At 42.3% G+C, this 26,763-nt stretch overlaps 1 protein-coding gene across 1 annotated transcript in view; it reads right to left on the bottom strand.

Annotated features, from left to right (window-relative positions):
• The window catches only part of ITGA5 (integrin subunit alpha 5), a 143,096-nt gene that overhangs the window by 5,146 nt on the left and 111,187 nt on the right, over nucleotides 1-26,763 (bottom strand). The window contains exons 18-26 of the mRNA XM_069758712.1: nucleotides 24,787-24,924; nucleotides 18,712-18,776; nucleotides 17,265-17,412; nucleotides 16,414-16,506; nucleotides 14,873-14,952; nucleotides 12,136-12,216; nucleotides 1,481-1,586; nucleotides 1,207-1,365; nucleotides 319-405 (exon numbers count right to left, since the gene is read on the bottom strand). Coding sequence (XP_069614813.1) covers nucleotides 319-405; nucleotides 1,207-1,365; nucleotides 1,481-1,586; nucleotides 12,136-12,216; nucleotides 14,873-14,952; nucleotides 16,414-16,506; nucleotides 17,265-17,412; nucleotides 18,712-18,776; nucleotides 24,787-24,924 — 957 coding nt within the window. The remainder of the gene's footprint in view (nucleotides 1-318; nucleotides 406-1,206; nucleotides 1,366-1,480; nucleotides 1,587-12,135; nucleotides 12,217-14,872; nucleotides 14,953-16,413; nucleotides 16,507-17,264; nucleotides 17,413-18,711; nucleotides 18,777-24,786; nucleotides 24,925-26,763) is intronic.

The raw sequence follows: 26,763 nt of genomic DNA, 5'->3' as shown, positions 1-26,763 counted from the left end.
AAACACACACATTCTACAGACAATTCCATGATTCATTTACACCATTATGTTATTAATAGTAAATTACACAGCGCTAAAGTTAAAAGGGGAAGTATCTTTAGAATAAAAAAAAAAACCAAACAAACACTAATTAAACCAACCACATGTTGAAATAGAGGATTTAATCTTGACAAAACGGATATGCCAACAAGGTTTGTCATTTTGCACATCCAAAAGAGTTTTTTTTTTTGTTTAACTAAAGGTTGGATTATGGTCCTTACAGATCGGTAAGTACAAGGACATCCAAGGAAATATATGGTGTGACATTCAGAAACTTACTAGAAGAAGTGATCCTCCGGCAGAAACTCGAGATGTGTCACGACGTTCTATATGATGGCCAGATGGATTTTGTTCTGCTGAGGAATACTAAAAAGAAAAGGAAAAGTTAAGTATTAAGGAAAAAAAAAAATAAGTAGATCATAGTATTGGAGTTTACGAAAGCTCATGGGATCAGAAGACTGACCATACAGCCATCATTGCTGTATGCATAAAGGTAGGTCCAGCAACTGCTACTCTTCCCAAAATATTTCCATTTCCCTATTTTCAACAGGCTACTGACAGACTCCTCTTTTAGTGGCTTATGTCTCACAAAACATTGGGCATGTGAAAATCCAATATGGCGGATCCTTTTACCCACCATCTTCTGGACAATAGAGGCTCAGAACACCTGCCAATGTATGTATAGGTGGGCGGTCCTCACAAAGAGGATGGCCAGCATATATAGTATAGGATGGTACTAAAACCTGTTCTAGATAGAGGAAGGAGCATTTACACTGTTACAGGTGAAGTGTTAAATGCCAACATACTTTCTGGTTGAAGGTCGTTTATTAGTCCATTTACACAGGTAAACCACACTTCAAATGAAAAATCTGGAATAGATTGCCTAAGTGGCCTTAAGTCTCGCCAGCAAGAATGCTCTTTTGTGCAAGATCATTTCACCCGACGAGTGAGCGGTAGCCTGCTTACAGTGTATGATTCTCATGAGATCAGCGTTCTTATGAACACCCTTTAACAATAATGGTACAATGTAAACGGACTTTAAGAGTGGCGGTCGGCAACTTTGATTTATATATGACCACATTTTCAAAGAACAGAACAGATTATCAGTGTTAAAATCGAAAGTCACCACCACCCACATGTACCGTGTTACACAGAGCTTGTTCCTACCTGCAGCTGAAATGGGTTGAGCGGCTGACTTGTTGTACAGTTCCCCAGTCCTTGCACAGAGTAGTTCATGACATACATCGTTTGTTCTTGGTTGTGAACTATGGGGCAGCTAAGTGTTAAGACTCCATGACTGATGGAACTTGGCCCTAGATTTGCCAGCTGGGAACATAAAAGAGCTAAAATGTAAATTCACAACTGCGTGTACAGGTTAGCTGCATGTTAATATGGTCATTCTTAATTCTTCCTTCGTGCAAAACAAACATTATGCTTGTACCTCATACACATGATTGACCTCTGGACCTGCGTCTTCTGCTTGGATGAACTGTTTGCTCGGCTTCCAGTTTGCGAGCGGAAAGATTACGATGTCAGGTTTTGAAACCCTGAATAGAAAATATAAAAAAAAAAAAAATGCAGTCACTACTGGGCCTAGAACCAACCAATATCTATCTCCCACAAGAATAGCACAGACATGTCACAATTCATCATTTCGTGTCTGTTGAAGGACAGTCAAAGCATCCCTATATACATACAAACAAATGAACGGGTGCATTTTAATGAAATCAAGTGCCTCTATTTTAGTTGAATGGTCAGCTAAGAAAGCATTAAGCTACTTCCCGGTAGCGGCATTTTTCAGAGGCCCATGACAGCACCACGCGAGAGGGATCCGCCCATTAGGAAGAGGAAACCTACAGATACAAAAGGGCGGCACCTCTCCCACGTATCAGTTGTATTACAGAGCCTGAGAGGACTACTGCGGTTAATGACAAGCATATACAAACATTATATACAATCAAATACGATATCTTTAATAAAGTAACAATCCAGATATCACCCATGAGAAATTTTTATTTTTTATTTTTTATAATTAACATTTTAAGGAAGTGCAACCCCCCTATGTGAAAAGGGAGGGAACTAAGGGTGCGGTCATGGGCCTCCAAAAAATGCCGCTACCGGTAAGTAGCTTAATGCTTTATTCGGACTCCCATGACAGCACCACGAGAGATTTACAGAGATGTAAGCCACCTTAGGGAGGGACTATAGCCTGCAACACCCTAAACCCGAAGGTGAGATCTGAAGAGAACCCCAAGTCCAACCGATGGAGTTTGAAAAAGGTGGAAGGGGATGACCATGTGGCCACCTTACATATCTGATCGATTGACACTCCAGACCTTTCTGCCCAGGATGATGCCATGGCTCAGGTGGAATGCACCTTCAGATTCTGCGGAGCCGGACCCCCACCTGCTGTGTAAGCCAGAGAAGTGGCTTCCCTAATCCATTTGGCTAGTGTATATTTTGATACTCTAAAGGTACCGTCACACTAAGCGACGCTGCAGCGATACCGACAACGATCCGGATCGCTGCAGCGTCGCTGTTTGGTCGCTGGAGAGCTGTCACACAGACCGCTCTCCAGCGACCAACGATGCCGGTAACCAGGGTAAACATCGGGTAACTAAGCGCAGGGCCGCGCTTAGTAACCCGATGTTTACCCTGGTTACCATCCTAAAAGTAAAAAAAAAAAAAAAAAAACACTACATACTTACCTACAGCAGTCTGTCCTCCAGCGCTGTGCTCTGCACTCCTCCTGTACTGTTTGTGTGAGCACAGCGGCCGGAAAGCAGAGCGGTGACGTCACCGCTCTGCTTTCCGGCTGACCGACACTCACAGCCAGTACAGGAGGAGTGCAGAGCACAGCGCTGGAGGACAGACAGCGGTAGGTAAGTATGTAGTGTTTGTTTTTTTTTTTCACTTTTAGGATGGTAACCAGGGTAAACATCGGGTTACTAAGCGCGGCCCTGCGCTTAGTTACCCGATGTTTACCCTGGTTACCAGTGAAGACATCGCTGAATCGGTGTCACACACGCCGATTCAGCGATGTCTGCGGGGAGTCCAGCGACCAAATAAAGTTCTGGACTTTCTTCCCCGACCAGCGACAGCACAGCAGGGGCCTGATCGCTGCTGCCTGTCACACTGGACGATATCGCTAGCGAGGACGCTGCAACGTCACGGATCGCTAGCGATATCGTCTAGCGTGACGGTACCTTAACCCCTTTCCCAGAACCTTGGAAGGATAAGAATAGCGCATTATCTTTCTTCCAATCAGTGACAGATATATTGTAGAAGGCATCTTCTAACATTAATTTTTGGAGCTCTTTTTCTTTAGGGTTAGAAGGATTAGGGATAAAAGATAGAACTATTTCCTGTGACCTATGAAATTGGGACGCTACCTTTGTCAAGTAAGCTGGGTCCGGCCTGAGGACCACCCTATCCTGTAAGAATGCTGTATAAGGCTGGGTTCACATTGCGTTAGTGGCAGTCCACTAACGGAATCCGTTACATAGCGCCACTAACGCAATGTAACGGATCCGTTAGCGCACCCATTGACCGCAATGTATCTAACGCATCGCTAACGTATGCCATTTTTGGCATGCATTAGCGATGTCCTGTTATTTTCTGACGGACCTCGAACGCGGCTTGCAGCGTTTTTGGGTCAGTTCTCGCTAGCGCAGATCAAGCATCTGCGCTAGCGGGATCGCTAAACGCAATCCTTTTTGTACATTGCGTTAGCGCATTCCATTAGCGTATGCGCTAAACGGATTGCACTAACGCAATGTGAACGTAGCCTAAGGGGGAAGTCTGGAAAGTGCCTGGATGTCTCCTATCCGTCGAGCCGATGTTATAGCAACCAGAAAAGCTGTTTTAAAGGGACAACATTTTGATTGAGGCTTCTTGTAAGGGTTCAAAGAGGGTTTCATCAGAGATGAAAGAACTAGATTTAGGTCCCATAGTACAGTCTTGTTTTATGCAAAGGCCTAGCTCTACCGACTGCCTTAATGAACCTCGACACCCAATAGTTATTGGCACTATTACAAGAGTACAGGGCACCCAGGGCTGAGACCTGTACTCTCAGTGTACTTGTGGAAAGATTTAATTCTAACCCCCTCTGCAGAAACTCTAAGATCTGGCGTACGGCACCCCTTCTTTGATGTTGAAATCTGAAGAGGCCAAGAACTTTCTCCAGGTTCTAGAGTAGATTTTTGTTGTCATCTGCTTCCTACTTTTTAGAAGGGTATCTATAAAATTCGGCGAGAAGCCTCTGTCCTTTAACAATGACTGCTCAAACTCCAAGCAGTTAAATGGAGTCCCCTCACTTGTGGATGGCAGATCAGTCCCTGGAAAACAAAGTTTGGAATATCTGGTAGTACCCAAGGATCGCCTACCGATATTGTCCTGAGCCATGCGAACCAGGTTCTCCTGGGCCAGAAAGGGGCAATTAGAATGACTTTCGCTCGATCTTCCCTGATTTTCCTCACCACTAGAAGTAACAGGTTCAATGGCGTAAGCCAAAGTTAAATCCCATTTTACTAGGAATGCATCCACCGCCAGAGGATTCTCCCTGGGATTCAGAGAGCAAAATATTTTTACTTTTTTGTTGTCTCTGGTGGCAAACCGATCCACCACTGGCTGACCCCATCGGTGGACAATCTGATTGAAAAGGTCTCCATTTAGAGACCATTCTGCTTATCTTAGCGTATTGCAGCCGAGAAAGTCTGCTTTTACATTCTCTATCCCTTTGATGTGAAGAGCAGTCAAAGATTGAACATTTGTCTCTGCTATTTGGAACAGGCGATCTGTGACCTGCATCAGAGCTTCGGGAGAGTGTTCCACCTTGATGATTTACATAAGCCACTGCCACCTTGTTGTCCGAGAGGATCCGGACGTGGTGTCCCTGCAGATACGTATATGAGGAGTTTTTTAAACTGCTAACTCGATCGCCATTAATTCCCATACCTCACGGTTTTGAGGCCAGGAGCAAGGGACCCTGGAGCCTGTTTATATAACCCCTCCTCCGGTCAGCAGACAAGCCAAGCGCTCTCCCCTGATTTGTTGTCTGCCTCCCTCCAGGTGCAGGAGATCGTCTGGGGGTCTGAGTGAGCGGCGTGCAAATCCTGGTGGGCGCCGCCATCTTGGAGACACCGTGCATTCGCGGAACCCCGAGACCCGGAAGTAGACTCCAGCTCCGCCCCCAGACGTCACCCTGGCCCGCAGCGCTTCCTGTCAGCGCTGAGAACATCGTGGGAAGCCCGGCTAGCCCACGATATACCAGGTGGCACCACCACAATGCCGCCGCACAGAACACAGCCCGCAGCAGCACAAGCCCGCCCGGAAGGAGGAGATACCAGGGGAATATACCTACCTGTACTTACCCCGCGCTGGCCCTGGAGACAGAACACCACCGGCGACTGCTCCCTGCCGTGAATGTCACCGCCATGCAGCCCTGCCAGGACCACCGTGATGTCTCCAGGATCTCCACACACACCCCCCACCCGCTACCTGAATAGGCCGGCCTGGGATCCTTGAAAATTCTATAGGAACACATTCAAGCTTAGTAGTGTCAAGACTCTCAAGGAATCTTTGATGCTTAAACTGGTTTCTTTGCCAGGTCACATAGCAGGAAGAGGCTTTTTGTCACAGCAGATTCTAAAGACTGCATGCAACCTAAGGCAAGGGCATCACTTTACCACTCAGTGACATGTCTTCCATGGGAACTGGACTTTCAGCAAACTTTGCACAAATCAATAGTACAGGCAAATATAGGCAACTTTCTCTAGCCTGATTAAAGTGGGAAATGTGCAATAGCTTTGCATTAAGGACAAGCTTCAGAGTCTCCAGTCCCTTTAGTAACAGGGAACCAACTGATACGTGGGAGAGGTGCCGCCCTTTTGTATCTGTAGGTTTCCTGTTCCTAATGGGCGGATCCCCTCTCTCGTGGTGCTGTCATGGGAGTCTGAATAAAATCTGTCACCGATTTTAACAACTGTATTCATTAACTGATATTTAAGACCTGATAAGGCTGATGTACTCACTTTTAAAATCTAACTCAGAATGGTTGGAATACGTAAATTAAAATGAGCATTTTTGGAGTCAAGCTGAACTTAAAAATGCACATTTTAATATTAGGCAACAACCTCTTCACAAAAAAAACAACAAAACACGACCTTTCAAAATAAGTACATCAGCGTCATCTGATGACGTATTATCTTGTGCATACTTGAGACATATCTAGCTTTTCTAACCTATGGCGATTCGACTGTGGTTGGGGGCACTGCTCCTACACCAAGATTATAAGGACCAATGCGCTCCACCAGTGCTGCAGCCCACTCGGTCACAGGATCACATCGAACTCTAAATGAAGCCCACCACCAATAATGAACAAGATAGCGTATCCTAGCGATATGTTACCCATCAATTTGGTCAAACCTCTTTAATGTTCCCTTGATCGCTTTTGTGCCAGATCAAACTATGGTCAAAATGAAAATTACTTTTTCACTTAAAACTCTAATGCGATCAAGCCTTTATTGAGCTGTCAAAAGAGTTTTATAGCCAGACATCCAGTACAGTTATGACAAGAAGATCAACCAGATTCCCAAAAAAAAAAAAAAAAAAAATCATAAATCCACTCGGCATACTGTCCATTCAGGGCAGTGATGATGTAGAGTTTCCAGAGGCCATAGTCAACCTTGTACATAGACTTTATTGTGAAAAAAGTCCTCACTGGGATTACCTATTTAATGGCAGCTTTTGTTTACAGTTGGTTGAGGCATTATCAATGACAGGAAGTTGGCCCTCATGAGGTGAAGAAAAGGTGGCTGACCCGCCCCAGGAAGAGCTACAAGCCAACCGGAGCCATTAATAAAAACAAAGTTACAGCCATAGGAAGACAAAACAAATGACCAGTAATAAATGGGAAGAATGCCAATTTAACCCCCTTCCTAGTAATAGCAAATTTTTAATACATATACACACACACACACACACACACACACCAGACCAAAAGTTTGGACACCTTCTCATTTAAAGATTTTTCTGTATTTTCACGACTATGAAAATTGTAAATTCACACTGAAGGCATCAAAACCATGAATTAACACATGTGGAATCATAAAGTGTGAAACAACTGAAAATAGGTCTTATATTCTAGGTTCTTCAAAGTAGCCACCTTTTGCTTTGATGGCAGCTTTGCACACTCTTGGCATTCTCTTGATGAGGTTCAGGTCTGTTGACTGTGGAGGCCAGGTCATCTGGCGTAGCACCCCATCACTCTCCTTCTTGGTCATATAGCCCTTACACAGCCTGGAGGTGTGTTTGGGGGTCATTGTCCAGTTGAAAAATAAATGATGGTCCAACTAAACGCAAACCGGATGGAATAGCATGCTGCTGCAAGATGCTGTGGTAGCTATGCTGGTTCAGTATGCATTCAATTTTGAATAAATCCCCAATAGTGTCACCAGCAAAGCACCCCCACACCATCACACCTCCTCCTCCATGCTTCACGGTGGGAACCAGGCATGTAGAGTCCATCCGTTCACCTTTTCTGCGTCACACAAAGACACGGTGGTTGGAACCAAAGATCTCAAATTTGGAGTCATCAGACCAAAGCACAGATTTCCACTGGTCTAATGTCCATTCCTTGTGTTCTTTAGCCCAAACAAGTCTCTTCTGCTTGTTGCCTGTCCTTAGCAGTGGTATCCTAGCAGCTATTTTACCATGAAGGCCTGCTGCACAAAGTCTTCTCTTAACAGTTGTTGTAGAGATGTGTCTGCTGCTAGAACTCTGTGTGGCATTGACCTGGTCTCTAATCTGAGCTGCTGTTAACCTGCGATTTCTGAGGCTGGTGACTCGGTATAAACTTATCCTCAGAAGCAGAGGTGACTCTTGGTCTTCCTTTCCTGGGGCAGTCCTCATGTGAGCTAGTTTCTTTGTAGCGCTTGGTGGTTTTTGCCACTGCACTTGGGGACACTTTCAAAGTTTTCTGCACAATACAACTGATGGTCCCAACCCCATTTATAAGGCAAGAAATCCCACTTATTAAACCTGACAGGGCACACCTGTGAAATGAAAACCATTCCCTGTGACTACCTCTTGAAGCTCATCAAGAGAATGCCAAGAGTGTGCAAAGCAGTCATCAAAGCAAAAGGTGGCTACTTTGAAGAACCTAGAATATAAGACATTTTCAGTTGTTTCACACTTTAAGTATATAACTCCACATGTGTTATTTCATACTTCTGATGCCTTCGGTGTGAATTTACAAACTTCAGTCATGAAAATACAGAAAAATCTTTCAATGAGAAGGCGTGTCCAAACTTTTGCTCTGTGTAAATATATATATATATATATATATATATATATATATATATACATATATGTACACACACACGCACACAAACATACACTTTTTTTGTCTTACAATGATCGAATCCATCCGCAAATCTTTCTAAAAGATTCCATTTTTTTCTGACAGACTTGAAACAGCTGTAGAAATCCACAGACCTTTGGACTTTTTCCGTATTGAATGCCTCAGGTTTGCACATGGAATAGGCTTATTCCATGATATAACTAAAGTGGGCACAGGAGAGGCTGTCACACCCGAGACCCAGAGCCGCGGAGCTCCTTTGGCCAATATGAGAAGACCAGCATTTTTTTTTTTCTTAATGGGAATGAGTCAGAAAATGACCCATTTTATTCAGCTTTCTGCATTTACGTGCATTTTAAAAATTGTAATTTTTATTTGCAATATCATTATCTTTCTTAAAAAAAAAAAAATAAAAAAAAAATAAAAATAATAATAATAATAATAATAATAATAATAATAATAATAATAATAATAATAATAATAATAATAATAATAATAATAATAATAATAATAATAATAATAATAATAATAATAATAATAATAATAATAATAATAATAATAATAATAATAATAGAAATATTGCATTTTTCAGTCAGACTAGGGCTTTTTAAGGCTCTTACTTCCAGTCCCTTCAGGAACAGTTTTCAGCAGGCTCCTTATCAGAGGCAGGATTACAATGACATCTCTATACACAACTGATCACACAGGATCCACCAATCACAGCTGACCCTGGTATTCCGCCCTTCACAACACCCTTTGCACACGCTCATTATATGCCTCCATACAAAAGATAGGCATGAAGCCAATTCGTTGCTGCTAATTTACATGAAGATTTCCTGAAACAGAAATTGGCCACTGGGGCTAATTGCAAGAGTTCTAATTTTATCTTTCATACAGCTTGTAATACTACAAGTAGTAGAGATGGGAGGGGGTGTGGGGGGAGGGAATACTTGCAAATAGGTTTTCTAAATAAACTTAAAAAAAAAAACCACAGTTTTGATTTAAAGAGAATGTGTCATCAGAAGATTATTTAAAGACCTATGATAATTTGAGAAATCTTTAACAGGGCCCCAATGAGAGTCAATGAGCTTCACATTATATTTTTTTTGCAATATTCATCCCAACACTTATTCAACGCAGATTTTAAATTCACACTGGTCAGTAAAAGCACGGGGTACATGTCAGGCATCTTTCATGTTAAAAAAAAAAAAAGTTTTGTGAACATATTCCAAGACATGCTCAAAATCTGTAAGGATTATGGAAAAGAAGGGTTAAGCAGGAGTAACATGAGGACCTTGGGTCACCTTCACCTGGCAGTTACCAGCATGTCAGTCACTTGGAGGAAGAGTCATGATCTTTTGAAGTGACAATGATCATTATCTAATACAAATATTGACCGGCCTTAGCTGGAGGGCAGGATATTGTATGGAGAAGCTTCCATGAATGAACAAAAGCCCATGTCATGGCCCCTTATACTGGGATTGACAGCTTGAATGCAGATGTTCTGGCTGTTATCAGGATTGGGCAATAAGTATCTACATTTTTGTTTTCTCAGGCTTTTCCACATTTTTAAATGGTGACTTTTCTTCAGCTTTGAAGGTGAAATGTGTGCAAGGCTTAATGAAGTCATCCTGTATTCTAAAAATGAAAAATTAAAATTGAGAAACACTGACCGCACTGGGCATCAATCAGCAGGATTTTCTGCATGTAGTGTTGTCAGAAACTTGCAGACAGCACAAGAGTTAATGTCCTGCCAATGTGGTGGGTCTTAATTTAAAAGACATTGCTTAACCCCTTTCTGCCAGCTGACGGAATAGTACGTCAGCTGGCAGATCCCCTGCTTTGAGGTGGGCTCCGGCGGTGAGCCCACCTCAAAGCCACGACATGTCAGCTGTTTTGTACAGCTGACATGTGCGCGCAATGAGCGCGAGCGGAATCGCGATCCGCCCGCGCCCATTAACTAGTTAAATGCCGCCGTCAAGTGCTGACAGCGGCATTTAACTAGCGCTCCCGGCCGCGCGGCCGGAGGTGCTCGCACTGCTGACCCCTGTCACATGATCGGGGGTCAGCAGTGCATTGCCATAACAACCAGCGGTCTCCTTGAGACCTCTATGGTTCTTGATGGCTGATTGCTTTGAGCGCCACCTTGTGGTCGGCGTTCAAAGCAATTCTGCATTTCTGCTACATAGAGGTGATCTGTACTTCACCTCTATGTAGCAGAGCCGATCGAGTTGTGCATGCTTCTAGCCTCCTATGGAGGCTATTGAAGCATGCCAAAATTTAGAAAAAAAGTGATTATATATATATATATATATATATATATATATATATATATATATATATATATATTTTTTTTTTAAAGTTCAAATCACCCCCCTTTCGCCCCAATCAAAATAAAACAATTAAAAAAAAATCAAACATACACATATTTGGTATCACCGCGTTCAGAATCGCCCGATCTATCAATAAAAACAAAGGATTAACCTGACCGCTAAATGGCGTAGCGAGAAAAAAATCAAAACGCCAAAATTACGTTTTTTTGGTCGCCGCAACATTGCATTAAAATGCAATAACGGGCGATCAAAAGAACGTATCTACACCAAAATGGTATCATTAAAAATGCCAGCTCGGCACGCAAAAAATAAGCCCTCACCTGACCCCAGATCGTGAAAATTGGAGACGCTACGGGTATCGGAAAATCGCACAATTTTTTTTTTTAGCAAACTTTGGAATTTTTTTTCACCACTTAGATAAAAAAGTAACCTAGACATGTTAGGTGTCTATGAACTCGTAATGACCTGGAGAATCATAATGGCAGATTAGTTTTAGCATTTGGTGAACCTAGCAAAAAAGCCAAACAAAAAACAAGTGTGAGATTGCACTTTTTTTTGCAATTTCATCACACTTGGAATTTTTTTCCCGTTTTTGTTACATGGCATGGTAAAACCAATGGTATCGTTCAAAAGTACATCTCGTCCCGCAAAAAATAAGCCCTCACATGGCCATATTGACGGAAAAATAAAAAAGTTATGGCTCTGGGAAGGAGGGGAGCAAAAAACGAAAATGAAAAAGCGGAAAAAGCTCCGGGGGTGAAGGGGTTAAAGGGGTAGTCCGGCCTTCAGGTACAAGTATGAGGTCACTATGATACATGCGGTCACATGCCAACTAGGTGGGCGCGCCCTCACTCAATGCAAGTCTATTGAGGAAGGCCGGACACAGGCTAGTTGGAATGTGGCCAGAAGTATGCAAATTGCATTCTTACAGTCACATGACGACCCCCCCTGCCCTAGGGGAACCCCCTCAGTGCATGCGATGTGAGGATTCACAAGTAAGTACACAGTCACAGCCCAAGGCTGGACAATCCCTTTAACAATATTTTTGCAATATTTTAGACAAGGAGGGGTGAGGCTCCTATTGCAGCCAGTTACCTTACATCCAGAACCAGGACATTGGAGAGGAAAAAGGGCGACATGTCCGGGCTAACAGGTCACAGATTTCATTACGGGGTTCTTAGTTTTAATCCCTTCACAACATGCGCCGTACATGTGCTGCGCATGCCATATCTCTCCCTTTGATGTGGGATGTGATACATAGTAGCATGACGTAGGGACAGAGACCCCGATTCCAACTAATAAAGCAGTTTTCCAGATTCCCTTTAACTGCACAATTGAGACACAGTAGGACCAAAGAGGTTATAGTATGGAGAGACTATAGACAAATATAATATGCTAACTTACCCAAAAAATGATACAGAGGTCTTTGCTTCCACACCGATGGTTAGCTGCACAAGCTCACTCTGGGAGTTATTAGCATTCTTGCTGTAAAAGAGAAGGGGATACAAAAGATCTATACAGATGAAGTTGCTGAATGTGAGCTAACTGATATTTCTCAGTCACTGTACATATCACTGTAGTCCCTACTGCACCATGTTGGGCTGCTGCAATGCTCTGCAGTGGTACAATTTGCAGCATGAGCTACACTGCGTACATCAAATTAAAGCCTGACTACCACAGCCAATGTACTGTGGAATATTTTTGTGCGGTAACTTCTCCAAAAACTTTTTTTTGCCAAACACCTGAGAGTCTATTAAATTAAGATTGGCGTCTTGATGCCGTATCCACTGGAGTCGGATGCACAAAGTTCATTAAGAGGATTGTACTTCACGGAATTTCGCTCATCTGTCAGCTGGAGAGCCCCATAGGTGGACGATTACAGCACTCATTGTCTGGAGTAGATTTGTGCTACAATTACTGCTACTTTAAGGGTATGTGCACACGTAAGAATTTCTTGCAGAAAATTCCTGAAGAAAACCAGACATTTTCTGCAAGAAAACTGCATGTGTTTTTTTCGCGTTTTTTCCGGAGCTTTCTCAATGCATTATATAGCGGGAAAAACGCAAAAAAAAACCCACAAAATTAAGGAACATGCTGCGTTTTTTTACACATCATGTGCACAAAAATTGCAGAATGCATTCTAAATGATAGGATGCATATGTATGCGTTTTTATAGCGAAAAAAAATGAGAAAAAAAATGCAACGTGTGCACACAGCCTAAGGGTGTAAATTCTAATGAATTTCTCAGGCTGTGACAGAGCAGGACTCCTTCTCTTGGCTCCATTTTTCAAATGATTGGCGGAGGGGACATAGAGCCACCAAACTTTGCACAAAAAAAAAAAAAAAGACACAAACCGATGAATTGGGTCCATTGCATCAACTACATTAAGCTGATGCCTGAACATGTATCCATATTATAAAAACACACATTAACAGCTACAACAATAAAGGTACAGTGGGTACGGAAAGTATTGAGACCTTTTTAAAATTTTTCACTGTTTCATTGCAGCCATTTGGTAAATTCAAATATGTTCATTTTTTCTCGTTAATGTACACTCTGCACCCCATCTTGACTTGGGAAATTAAAAAAAAACAGAAATGTTGACTTTTTGCAAATTTAGTAAAAAAGAAAAACTGAAATATCCCATGGTCATAAATGCTCAGACCCTTTGCTCAGTATTAAGTAGAAGCACCTTTTGAGCTAGAACAGCCATGAGTCTTTTGGGAATTATGCAACACTTTCACACCTGGATTTGGGGATCTTCTGCCATTCCTCCTTGCAGATCGTCTCCAGTTCCATCAGGTTGGATGGTGAATGTTGGTGGACAGCCATTTTCAGGTCTCTCCAGAGATGCTCAATTGGGTTTAGGTCAGGGCTCTGGCTGGGCCAGTCAGGAATGGTCACAGTTGTTCTGAAGCCACTCCTTTGTTATTTTAGCTGTATGCTTAGGGTCATTGTCTTGTTGGAAGGTGAACCTTCGGCCAAGTCTGAGGTCCAGAGCACTCTGGAAGAGGTTTTCATCCAGGATATCTCTGTACTTGGCCGCCTTCATGTTTCCTTCAATGACAACCAGTCGTCCTGTCCCTGCAGCTGAAAAACACCCCCATAACATGATGCTGCCACCACCATGTTTCACTGTTGGGATTGTACTGGGCAGGGGATGAGCAGTGCCTAGTTTTCTCCACATATACCGCTTAGAATGATCACCAAAAAGGTCTATTTTCATCTCAGACCAGAGAATCTTATTTCTTATAGTCTGGGAGTCCTTCTTGTGTTTTTAGCAAACTATGTGGGCTTTCATATGTCTTGCACTGAGGAGAGGCTTCAGTCGGGCCACCCTGCCATAGAGGCCAGACTGGTGGAGGGCTGCAGTGATAGTTGACTTTGTGGAACTTTCTCCCATTTCCCTACTGCATCTCAGGAGCTCAGCCACAGTGATCTTGGGGTTCTTCTTTACACCTCTCACCACGATTTCTCAATTTGGCTGGACGGACAGGTCTAGGAAGACTTCTGGTGGTCCCAAACTTCTTCCATGTAAAGATTATGGAGGCCACTGTGCTCTTAGGAACCTTGAGTACTGCAGAAATTCTTTTGTAACCTTGGCCAGATCTGTGCCTTGCCACAATTCTGTCTGAGCTCCTTGGCCAGTTCCTTTGACCTCATGATTGTCATTTGGTCCGACATGCACTGTGAGCTGTGAGGTCTTACATAGGACTTGATTTGGAAAGGCACACATTTGTCTATCAGTTTAATTAAACACAGCTGGACTCCAATGAAGGAGTAGAACCATCTCCAGGAGGATCACAAGGAAATGGACAGCATGTGACTTAAATATTAGTGTCTGAGCAAAGGGTCTAAATACTTATGACAATGTGATATTTCTGTTTTCCTTTTATTTTATTTTTTTTTTTTTAAATCTGCAAAAATTGGTATATTTGTTTTTTCCCCCCAGACAAGATGGGGTGCAGAGTGTACATTAATGTGAAAAAAAATGAACTTTTTTGAATTTACCAAATGGCTGCAATGTAACAAACAGTGAAAAATTTAAAGAGGTCTGAATACTTTCCATACCCATTGTATAACCAAGCAGGTGGATGAAATAAAGCAGCAAGGTGACGCACCAAATATATATACACCTACCTGCGAATCTGACAGTCAAACTGCACTTTGTGACTGGAATCACGAAGATGAGGAACAGTGAACCTCAGTCCACCCCACAGCTAGATGAAAAGAGAAATGGAATAAGCTTGTACAAGGTTTTCCAAGTACAGTATAGCGAAAAAGGGCATTAATAGGAGTATTCCAGGCATAATCATCTATAAAACCAGATAGGTGGCAATAGGGTATTTTAGGCGGAACAAATTAGGGTCAAGATCAAAGTAATTTTTAGAGGATTAGAGTCTGGGGAGAAAGAACAACTTAAAATTAATTGGGATGAATGATTACAATCTAAATACCTTATACTACTCGGTATCAAGGGAAAAAAAATGTTTTTTGATCATTTATTTCATTCAACTTATAATACCTATATATGACCAATAATTAAAGGGGATGCTTCCAAAAAGCATATATACCCAAAAGAAAGGGACGTGAAGACACCCAAATGCTAAAAGTAATTAAGAGGGGAGAAAATAGAGATCAGCGTAGCACCAGGGCAGGTCTGAATTATTTCTTTTCTACCTGCATCTGCATTACACACAGTAGGAACACCTATGTGATGTGTGTCACCATCTGGTTGCCAAGACTATTGTGATTTTCTTCTTGCACTTTACTGCATTAATAGCGCATTATCAAGTTCGTCATTTATTTGCCCACTAGATGGCCCTACCACATTATGGTGACCTTGTTCTGTAATATGGTCAGATTTACCCTCTATTGTACACATGTACCTATTGTCTGCCTGGCTCTACTCTGATCTCTATTGCCTCCTCTCTTTACTTTATTGCTGTTTTTTCCCAAGTGGATAATAGATATTTCTATATTTTATCGTTTGGGTGCATTCACTTACCTTTATTTTGGGTACAACTATAAATACTTGAGATTTGAACACTGAACACACCGACACTTCAGATTATCCGTGTCATCACAGTGCACATTGTTCGTTACGGTGAGCGAATCAAGCTAAAAAAAAATTTGCTTGTTCTCACAGTTTTCATTGGGAAATTCTATTCACACGGAAGTTTTTCTTCCTGAATGTAAAATCCCTTATGCTCTAGGATCACTCCCGACCTAAGAGTGTAATAAGCGCAATTATATAAAATCGCCACATCTTCAGATCTCCCACCGGTCACATTGGAACCGTCGGTCCTCTTGCACTGTGCCAAATTTTCGGGGCCAATTGCACCCGGAAGGGTTTGGCACAAACAAGCTGGAGGTCAAATTCATGACACCAACGGAGAACCCTCCAGGCTGCCATAATTTCTTTTAAAACTTTTAAAAGCCCATAATGGCTCAGAAAAAACAGTGGTCAGTGTTTGCCATTTTACAAAAGCAGAGGAGAGGGGAAAAAAAAAAAAAAAAAAAAAAAACACATACTGAGCCTATAGACTGGACTATGTGAAAAATTTTCAAGACCCCTATTGCAAAAATGATTTGCAGCCAAAAATACATCCATTTAAGAATACAAAAAAAAAAAAAAAAATCAATCCCCTGAAGGTGCCCATTCTTTTAAATCTACCTACATTGGTCATAGGTTTCATAGGGTTTCCAAGGTCACATATAGCAAAACGAGTTTCATTCTGCAGCTCATAGCGACAGTTCACAACAGAGGGATTCTGTGGAGATGAGAATAAAATGCAAAAAAATTGAGATTCAGGTGTAAACACAAAATACAGCATTAATAAAGCAGAAAAAGTGAAACAATAAGCTACAGCCATATGGCCCAAGCAATATTATCACAATTCATTGATTGGGGGGGATAGAAAACTAATAGTGATGAGTGAATGTACTCGTTGCTCGAGATTTCTCGTGCACGCTCTGGTGTCCTCAGAGTATTTTTTAGTGCTCGGAGATTTCGTTTTCAGCGCTGCAGCTGAATGATTTACAGCTTTTAGCCAGGCTAAGTACATGGGGGGGTTACCTGGTTGCTAGGGAATCCCAACATGTAATAAAGCTGGCTATTAGCTGTAAATCATCCAGCTGCGGCAAAAAAAAAAAACAACTAAATCTCCGAGCACTAAAAAATACTCGCAGGACACCCAAGCGTGCTCTGGAAAGCTCGAGTAACGAGTATATTCGCTCATCACTAAAAATGACTGTGTTGGACCAACAGATACAGAAATATGGTAATTTTTCCAACAGTAAATAGAGGGGGTGTACATTTTTCACATACTGGAAGGGTTTTAAAAGGAATTAGCAATAAATTTACTATCTAGGCTAAAGAGATTAAATTCAGAATTATGGAAACGCTGTGTGACAAACATTCATTTAATAAATGTGAAATTTAGAATTATTACTTTGACACCACTTCAATGTGCCAATACACAATCACACACACTACACAGACAAAAGGCTAAACACCGAGGAGTCTTACTTCATTTCTCAGAATGCCACTGTACTCCGCCTCTGGGGGCAAGATGACGTAGAGCTCGGCCTCATAAGCACCACCTTCACCATCATTTACAGCGTTAAACATTAAGACCAAGGAGTTGTCGTCCCCAAGATACACAGATTTTCTATCACTGCAACAGTAAAGAATAAGATCCTTGTAAGTGAAAATTACATAGCAAAGTCCATTAATTTATTCCAACAGAGAAGAACTGAGTCATAAGAACACAAGGCTGAAAACCAGGCAGCACGACTTAAGGAAAACACCCAACACGAGTTACACATCCGCTTATACTTCAGAGCTTGAATAACTAAAAATTCAGAAAATCTACCACAAATCAGGATTTCAACAAGGGTGTAACAAATAACCGTAAGTGCCAATAGAAACATTTAAAAACGCCTGAGATCCAACTTAGACTAGGGTAGTCACGTCCACAGTGATCACTACATATGCCTCTCTTCTGGTTGTGGTGGACCCTCTATTGCTGCTGGCCCCCAGAGTTAACGCTATGCCAACTACCTTGTTAGTGTGTAAATACATGGATTCCCCCTCCAAAGAAAAAAAATGCTCAAAACACTCCACTTTGTTCACCTACAAAATGTACAATATACTTATAGATACCTACACAAATTGCCATTACTTGCATCCAAACTCTAAGGGCTCATGCAAACATGCATGGGTCTTTGTCCGATCATGGACTGCAATGAACGCATCGGCCGCATGTCTCCTGACCGGAGTGGGACAGCCTCATAGAAAAACATGAAGTGGTTATGCTCGGATTGGGAAAGCCTGAGACAGTCTATGCATAGTGGTCTCTCACGGCACAGAGATCCACAGTGTGAGAAGTGCAATATATCAAATTATTATTTATTTATGCCATCTGTGGCTATAAAAAAAAAAAAAAAAAAAAAAAAGTGTTTAAAAGTTTTACATTTTAGTCACACCCATTAATAAACTATCCAAATTCTCACACATGGTTAATTGTAACCAACGTATCAGCAATCTCAGATTGTAAGTTAGTCAGCAGGGCCCGCACTCCTCTTGGTATACTTTGAACTAGGTTATTCAGTATTTTTTATCTTGTAACGCATGGCGGCAGAAACCGGTGATCCAGGGAAGTAGGTGGAGCGATGGCGCTTGTGGACCTAGTCACCTTTTAAAGTATGTTTCTCTATAACACTGCAGCGTTTCAGAGTCGAACATACCCGGCTGAGATCATAAAATCATAGAATGTCAGAGTTGGAAGGGTCCTCTAAGGTCATTGTGTCCAACCCCCTGCTCAATGCCGCAGCCGGTGCCCGATACATGCTGCCCATAGATTGTGCAGCACGTATAAGCTGAAAGATTCACCAACTTATTAGATCATAAAAAAAATATTTGTAAAAACCCATCGGCTAATATGTACAGGCTGAAGAATAAACATTAGACCTACCTGGTAACATTGAGCTTCAAGTCTGGGACACAGATATTATTATCACAGTCCAGCTGAATCTGAGCCTGCCAAAGATGAATACATCATGCGTTAAGTATATTTACTCCTATGAAAAAATAAAACCAGCGGAACTTAAACTATAAGTCCATTAACCTTCGTCCGGTTGAGTAGGTACAATTGTAACTATTCCGTTTAAAATTGCAATAACTTTTTTTTTCGAAAAGCCATAGAGGGCTGAAATTTCGTGACATCTCTGCAGTTTTGGTCCAGAATATATTGGCCAAATTTCAATAAAATATATATGAAGGTACAATTGTACCTCTGCAGCCTGTTAACATTGTAAAATTATGCAGCCTGACGAAGGTTAAAAGGTTTTCCAGTAAATAATTTTTTGGTGAAAAATTCTGATTATGGCAGCAATATAAGACTTCATGCATTAGCTTGCAATTTCTGAGCAACTCCAGCTCGGCCTAAACAATCGGAGACAGACTAGTGGCTAAGGAAGTGCAGCATTACTAAGCATAGTAAACTAATCTCACACCATTTAGATGGCTGGACTGACAATATGCAAGGAGCAGAAATGGGGAAAAAAGCCATTTAGTTTCAGGTACAATGTACAATTATATATAATGCAGCTGAAAAGTAATCATTGCTAGGAGAATCAGAGGAGGAAGCACAACCCTTCTGTTTTAGGCATCAAATAAAGAGTAGCTGCCATTTAAGGATATCTAATCTGGTGATGCTATACTCCAGTGATTACACGTGACTAGTTTGATAATCTCATGTGCCCGTACACGAGTTAATTATCACATTACTTACTAAAGATTTCACTGCTGCCCAGTGATTAGAAATTTAATTGAAACATGCATTTCTAGTTTTAGGTCTTGTTCTCCTGTACATTTGGTAGATGATGGGTAATGGCCTACAGGCCTACAAGCATGCATGCATGCAGAGATTTCTCTGATATACAGTGGGTACGGAAAGAATTCAGACACCTTTAAATTTTTCACTCTGTTTTATTGCAGCCATTTGGTATATTCAAAAAAGTTCATTTTTTTCTCATTAATGTACCCTCTGCAACCCATCTTGACTGAAAAAATCCCAAAACAAAATGTAGACATTTTTGTAAATTTAAAAAAGAAAAACTGAAATATCACATGGACATAAGTATTCAGACCCTTTGCTCGGACAATAATTTAAATCATATGCTGTCCATTTCCTTGTGATCCTCCTTGAGATGGTTCTACTCCTTCATTGGAGTCCAGCTGTGTTTAATTAAACTGATAGACAGATGTTTGCCTTTCCAAATCAAGTGCTATGTAAGACCTCACAGCTCACAGTGCATGTCGGACCAAATGAGAATCATAAGGTCAAAGGAGCTCAGACAGAATTGTAGCAAGATACAGATCTAACCAAGGTTACAACAGAATTTCTGGAGTACTTGAGGTTTTAAAAGGGAACCTGTCACCCCCAAAATCGAGGGTGAGCTAAGCCCACCAGCATCAGGGGCTTATCTACAGCATTCTGGAATGCGGTAGATAAGCCCACGATGTATCCTAAAAGATGAGAAAAAGAGGTTAGATCTTACTCACCCAGGGGCGGTCCCGGTTGGGTCCAATGGGTGTCGCGGTCCGGTCTGGTGTCCCCCATCTTCATCAAAAATGTTTTCTTCTGTGCTTTAGACTGCGGCTCCGGCGCAGGCATACTTTGTCTGCCCTGTTGAGGGCAGAGCAAAGTACTGCAGTGCGCAGGCACCGGGACACTGACCTTTCCCGACGCCTACGCACTGCAACAGGGCAGACAAAGTATTCCTGCGCCAGAGCAGCAGCGTGAAGACAAGAAGAGGAAGTCCTCCTATGAAGATGGGAGGTGCCAGACGGGACCGCGATGCCCACTGGATCGGACGGCCCGCGTGAGTATAATATAACCTCTTTTTCTCATCTTTTAAGGATACATCGGGGGCTTATCTACAGGATTACAGAATGCTGTAGATAAGCCCTTGATGCCGGTGGACTTAGCTCACCCTCGATTTTGGGGGGTGACAGGTTCCCTTTAAGAGCACAGTGACCTTCATAATCCTTAAATGAATGAAGTTTAGTACCACCAGAAGTCTTCCTAGACCTGTCCATCCAGCCAAACTGAGAAATCGTGGGAGAAGAGCCTTGGTGAGAGGTAAAGAAGAACCCCAAGATCACTGTGGCTGAGCTCCAGAGATGCAGTAGGGAGACGGGAGAAAGCTCCACAAAGTCAACTGTCACTGTAGCCCTCCACCAACCGGGCCTTTATGGCAGAGTGGCCTGATGGAAGCCTCTCCTCAGTGAAAGCTGACAGTTTGCTAAAAACACATGAAGGACTCCCAGACTATGAGAAATACAATTCTCTGGTCTGATGAGATGAAGGTAGACCTTTATGGTGATAATTCTAAGAGTTGTGTGTGGAGAAAAACAGGCACTGCTCATCACCTGCCCAATACAATCCCAACAGTGAAACATGGTGGTGGCAGCATCATGCTATGGGGGTGTTTTTCAACTGCAGGGATAGAATGACTGGTTGCCATTGAAGGAAACTTGAAGGCGGCCAAGTACAGAGATATCCTGGATGAAAACCTCTTCCAGAGTGCTCTGGACCTCAGACTTGGCTGAAGATTCACCTTCCAACAAGACAATGACCCCAAGCACACAGCTAAAACAACAAAGGACTACTTCAGAACAACTCTGACCATTCTTGACTGGCCCAGCCAGAGCCCTGACCTAAACCTAGTTGAGCATCTCAGAAGAGACCTGAAAATGGCTGTCCACCAACATTCACCATTCAACCTGATGGAACTGGAGGGGATTTGCAAGGAAGGATGGCAGAGGATCCCCAAATCCAGGTGTGAAAAACTTGTTGAGTCATTCCCTAGAAGACTCATGGCTGTACTAGCTCAAAAGGGGGCTTCTACTCAATACTGAGCAAAGGGTTTGAATACTTAGGACCATGTGATATTTCAGTTTTTATTTAATAAATTTGAAAAATTACTACATTTCTGTGTTTTTTCAGTCAACATGGGGTGCAGAGTGCACATTAATGAGAAAAAATAAAAAAAAAATTTGGGAATTTACCAAATGGCTGCAATGAAACAGTGAAAAATTTAAAGGGGTCTGAATACTTTCCGCACCCACTGTATGCTAACTTTTTCCAACACATATACAGTTTTGCATTCCTACAAGCCAACCATCCTAATTCAGCAGGACAGACCTTGAGGGGAGATTTCCCACAGTCAAAGGAGGTCAGGACCATGTCCTGACTTCAGCTAGGTTCTTAAAAGGAACTGTCAGCACAGAATGACTTAAAACCTAGTACATGAGCTTGGTGCATTATGGTGGGCCAATCCTTTAAATACACCTTACCACCTGCTTGTTTCCATTTATGTCTTCTCTTTTTTGGCTCTATGATGGTAGATCTGTCAAAGAAGATGGAGGGTGGAGATCGAGGGAAAGCAAGCAGGTGGGAAGGTGTATTTAAAAGATTGGCATCACCATGATACACAGATTGCCTGTACTTGGTTTGAACAGTCATTCTGTGCTGAAAGAGTCCATTTAAGGACACAGCAGAAGTCAAGACAAGTTCCCGGCTTCCCAGGACAGTGGGAAATCTCTCCTCAATTCGGTATTGTCTGGCTGAATGGAGCTCAGTTGGGATGTAGGACTTTAACTTAAGTCAGGACAGTCTGTACAACATAGCAATGTGAAACATTACATATGCACAAAGTCTCTTTTCCTTAAAGCCTAGTCTTCTCCAGGATTTGGACTGACACCCTCTAGCACAGTAGGCAGCAGCGTACATGTGAGCCCCAAGCTGTGTTGCAGAAGATATGAGAATCTTCTGTGACTGCAGTTAAGGCTGCTACCAAACATGCTAAGGTGAGATTGAATCTAGGGAGAGAGGACCAGACTGTATCCCAGGATAGATATAAAGATTTACATATATATTTTTATCTCCAGATTTATTAGGCATTTGACCACCTGCTCACATCAGCAATCCCAGGGATTCGTGACAGTGTGCGCACTACATATGGTTACAACTCCTCAACCTGCGGTCACAGACTGCAGATTGTTGTCCCAAGCCTGGACAACCCCTTTAACCTGTCGCCTCCGCTGATTTTCTTTTATGGTTTAATTTTCCCTCCTCTTCTTTTCAAAAGCCATAAAGCTTTTATATTTTTCTACCTGCATAGCCATAAGCTTGTTAGGGTTTTTTTTGTTGCGGAACAAATTGTAGTTTGTATGGAAAACTGGATAGTGTCATTCAATCTACTGAAAAATCATAGGATTAAAAGCTTAAAGAAAAATTTTACCATGATGGTTTAGGTTTTGTTTTTACAGAAATAAATCACTTTCTAACATTTTATATATGAAGCTGTAAATGGATGTGGCCTAAAATGTTTCCACATAATCCGTCCCCATTTTACTTCTTTAAAAATTGGAGGGTATCCTGTATTGTCCCCAGATTAAAGCTATGTTTATATATCATTGTTCGGCGTATGCAATAGGAAAACTCTATGCATACGTCAATATTATCCATAAGCCACTATTAACCCCTTTCTGACCTCGGACGGGATAGTACGTCTGAGGTCAGATCCCCTGCTTTGATGCAGGGCTCCGCGGTGAGCCCACACCAAAGCCGGGACATGTCAGCTGTTTTGAACAGATGACATGTGCCCGTAATAGGCGCGGGCAGAATCGCGATCTACCCGCACCTATTAACTAGTTAAATGCCGCTGTCAAACGCAGACAGCGGCATTTAACTACCGCTTCTGGCCGGGCGGCCGGAAATGACGTCATCGCCGACCCCCGTCACATGATCGGGGGTCGGCGATGCGTCTCCATTGTAACCATAGAGGTCCTTGAGACCTCTATGGTTACTGATCGCCGGTGGCTGTGAGCGCCACCCTGTGGTCGGCGCTCACAGCACACCTCCATTTCTGCTACATAGCAGCGATCAGCAGATCGCTGCTATGTAGCAGAGGCGATCGCGTTGTGCCTGCTTCTAGCCTCCCATGGAGGCTATTGAAGCATGGCAAAAGTAAAAAAAAAAAAGTTGAAAAAATGTTAAAAAAAAAAAAAAATATATATATAAAAGTTTAAATCACCCCCCTTTCGCCCCAATCAAAATAAATCAATAAAAAAAAAAATAAAATCTACACATTTGGTATCGCCGCGCTCAGAATAGCCCGATCAATTTAAAAAAAAAAGCATTAACCTGATCGCTAAACAGCGTGGCGGGAAAAAAATTAGAAACACCAGAATTATGTTTTTTTGGTTGCCGCGACATTGCATTAAAATGTAATAACGGGCGATCAAAAGAACGTATCTGCACCGAAATGCTATCATTAAAAACTTCATCTCGGCACACAAAAAATAAGCCCTCAACTGACCCCAGATCACGAAAAATGTTGACGCTACGAGTATCGGAAAATGGCGCAATTTTTTTTTTTTTTAGCAAAGTTTGGAATTTTTTTTTCACCACTTAGATAACAAATAACCTAGTCATGTTATGTGTCTACGAACTCGTACTGACCTGGAGAATCATAATGTCAAGTCAGTTTTAGCATTTAGTGAACCTAGCAAAAAAGCCAAAACAAAAACAAGTGTGGGACTGCACTTTTTTTGCAATTTCACCGCACTTGGAATTTTTTTCCCGTTTTCTAGTACACGACATGCTAAAACCAATGATGTCGTTCAAAAGTACAACTCGTCCCGCAAAAAATAAGCCCTCACATGGCCAAATTGACGGAAAAATAAAAAAAAAAAGTTATGGCTCTGGGAAGGAGGGGAGTGAAAAACGAACACGGAAAAATGAAAACTCCCATGGTCATGAAGGGGTTAAGTCAAAAACTAAAAAACGCAATTTTTTTAATGATTTCTTAATTTTAATTGTGCAGTAAAGGTTTTGCACTGGCATACCTTGATAGGGATTAAGGGACTACTCCTGACATACACAAGATAAAAAAAAAGCCCAATATGTTTTATGAAAAATTACATAACATGAGCAGATTAACATCCAGCAACAAGAATAATTTCGCCACCACCTAACCTTCTGCTCTATGTGGTGCTTAGTCCGGTAGTTGAAAATTGGCAGCAGTCCATGGGCATCAGTTGGAGCCTGCGCATCCAAGGAGAAGTTCAGAGAGATGAAAATTGGAGAAAGCTTGTCCCGAAACTCAGACTCGTTCTAAAAAAAGAAGAAAAAAAAAAAAAAAAAAGGTATATTTATAATTGAAAAAAAATAAAAAAAATAAAATCACAATCTAAAATAGCAGTAAAGCCCCTACGTTTCAACCTTCGACAGACTTTGGCTCCATCCATCTACCTTGGGCTTTTACCATAACAAACATGTAGAACTGAACAGCTGTCCACATGCTGACAGATCAGAATCTTCGCTAGTTCAAAGCATTTACTGCTTGGTCTGCAGCCATATTTATGGATCTTGGATTTGCTTTTCTTTTGCATTCCTCACATACATCATTTAAAACCAATAAAAAAAATATATATTACATGTTTTAGGTTCAGGAAATTTCCATGCCAGTTAAGCACTATGGTGAGCCTAAGGAAAATAATCGACACATATCTTTAGAAAAATAAGAGGAAAGCTTAGCTGCACAATTTGTGAGTTTTGGAAACAAAGTCCCAGAAGGGAGATTCATATAAAATTAGAACCTTTACTTCTGGTTTCATGCAACCACGAAAATTTTCCTGCAATCAACATTATACTTTAATCTCATTAACAAGTTAAGGTACCGTCACACTAAGCGACGCTGCAGCGATACCGACAACGATCCGGATCGCTGCAGCGTCGCTGTTTGGTCGCTGGAGAGCTGTCACACAGATAGCTCTCCAGCGACCAACGATCCCGAGGTCCCCGGTAACCAGGGTAAACATCGGGTTACTAAGCGCAGGGCCGCGCTTAGTAACCCGATGTTTACCCTGGATACCATCCTAAAAGTAAAAAAAAACAAATGCTACATACTTACCTACCGCTGTCTGTCCTCGGCGCTCTGCTTCTCTGCTCTGGCTGTGAGCGCCGGGCAGCCAGAAAGCAGAGCGGTGACGTCACCGCTCTGCTTTCCGGCCGCTGTGCTCACAGCCAGACCAGAGAAGCAGAGCGCCGAGGACAGACAGCGGTAGGTAAGTATGTAGCGGTTGTTTTTTTTACTTTAACGATGGTAACCAGGGTAAACATCGGGTTACTAAGCGCGGCCCTGCGCTTAGTAACCCGATGTTTACCCTGGTTACCAGCGAAGACATCGCTGAATCGGTGTCACACACGCCGATTCAGCGATGTCTGCGGGGAGTCCAGCGACGAAACAAAGTTCTGGACTTTCTTCCCCGACCAGCGACAGAACAGCAGGGGCCTGATCGCTGCTGCCTGTCACACTGGACGATATCGCTAGCCAGGACGCTGCAACGTCACGGATCGCTAGCGATATCGTCTAGTGTGACGGTACCTTTAGGCTGGACTTTGAGATGTTCCTCAGTATGGTGACCCCCCTCCTTTCCATATCCAAATAGAACATTTGGACATCATGGTTTGAAGAATAGAAGGAAGAAGCTGAAGACGAAGACCAGATACCGTCGGAGAAGACCCTGGTGGACCTATCTAGGGCTTGCACACGATCGATTTTCCTACAGAGCTTTCATCCATCAAGTTGCCATGGCTCGAGATTGAGCTGAAGGACGTCGACAATGATGAAGCAATTGCATAGTCAAATCACCTGCAGCAGGTCATGCATATTTATCGCACTTTTTCTCTTTACAAAAATGCTGATGGCCTAGGACTTCTCTATTGAGTGTTCCCAAGTCACAGACTGAACGTTTGCTACAGACTAGAAGAACAGTGCTGACAATTATGGCCCTTTATTCTAATCCCTGTGCCTCTGTCCGCTCGGCCGGTTTCAAATCCAGAGTCTTTCCTATCTCTAATGGCACTCGCCAGGGCTGCCCTCTCTCCCCCATCATCTTTGCTCTCATCATGGAGCCTCTTGCTGCTATTGTGAGGCAGTGCCCTGACATA

This window comes from Ranitomeya imitator, chromosome 3 (assembly GCF_032444005.1).
Source record: "Ranitomeya imitator isolate aRanImi1 chromosome 3, aRanImi1.pri, whole genome shotgun sequence".
Classification (NCBI taxonomy): domain Eukaryota; kingdom Metazoa; phylum Chordata; class Amphibia; order Anura; family Dendrobatidae; genus Ranitomeya; species Ranitomeya imitator.
Note: the sequence above shows the minus strand (reverse complement) of the source record. Positions and strands in the feature narration are given on the sequence as shown.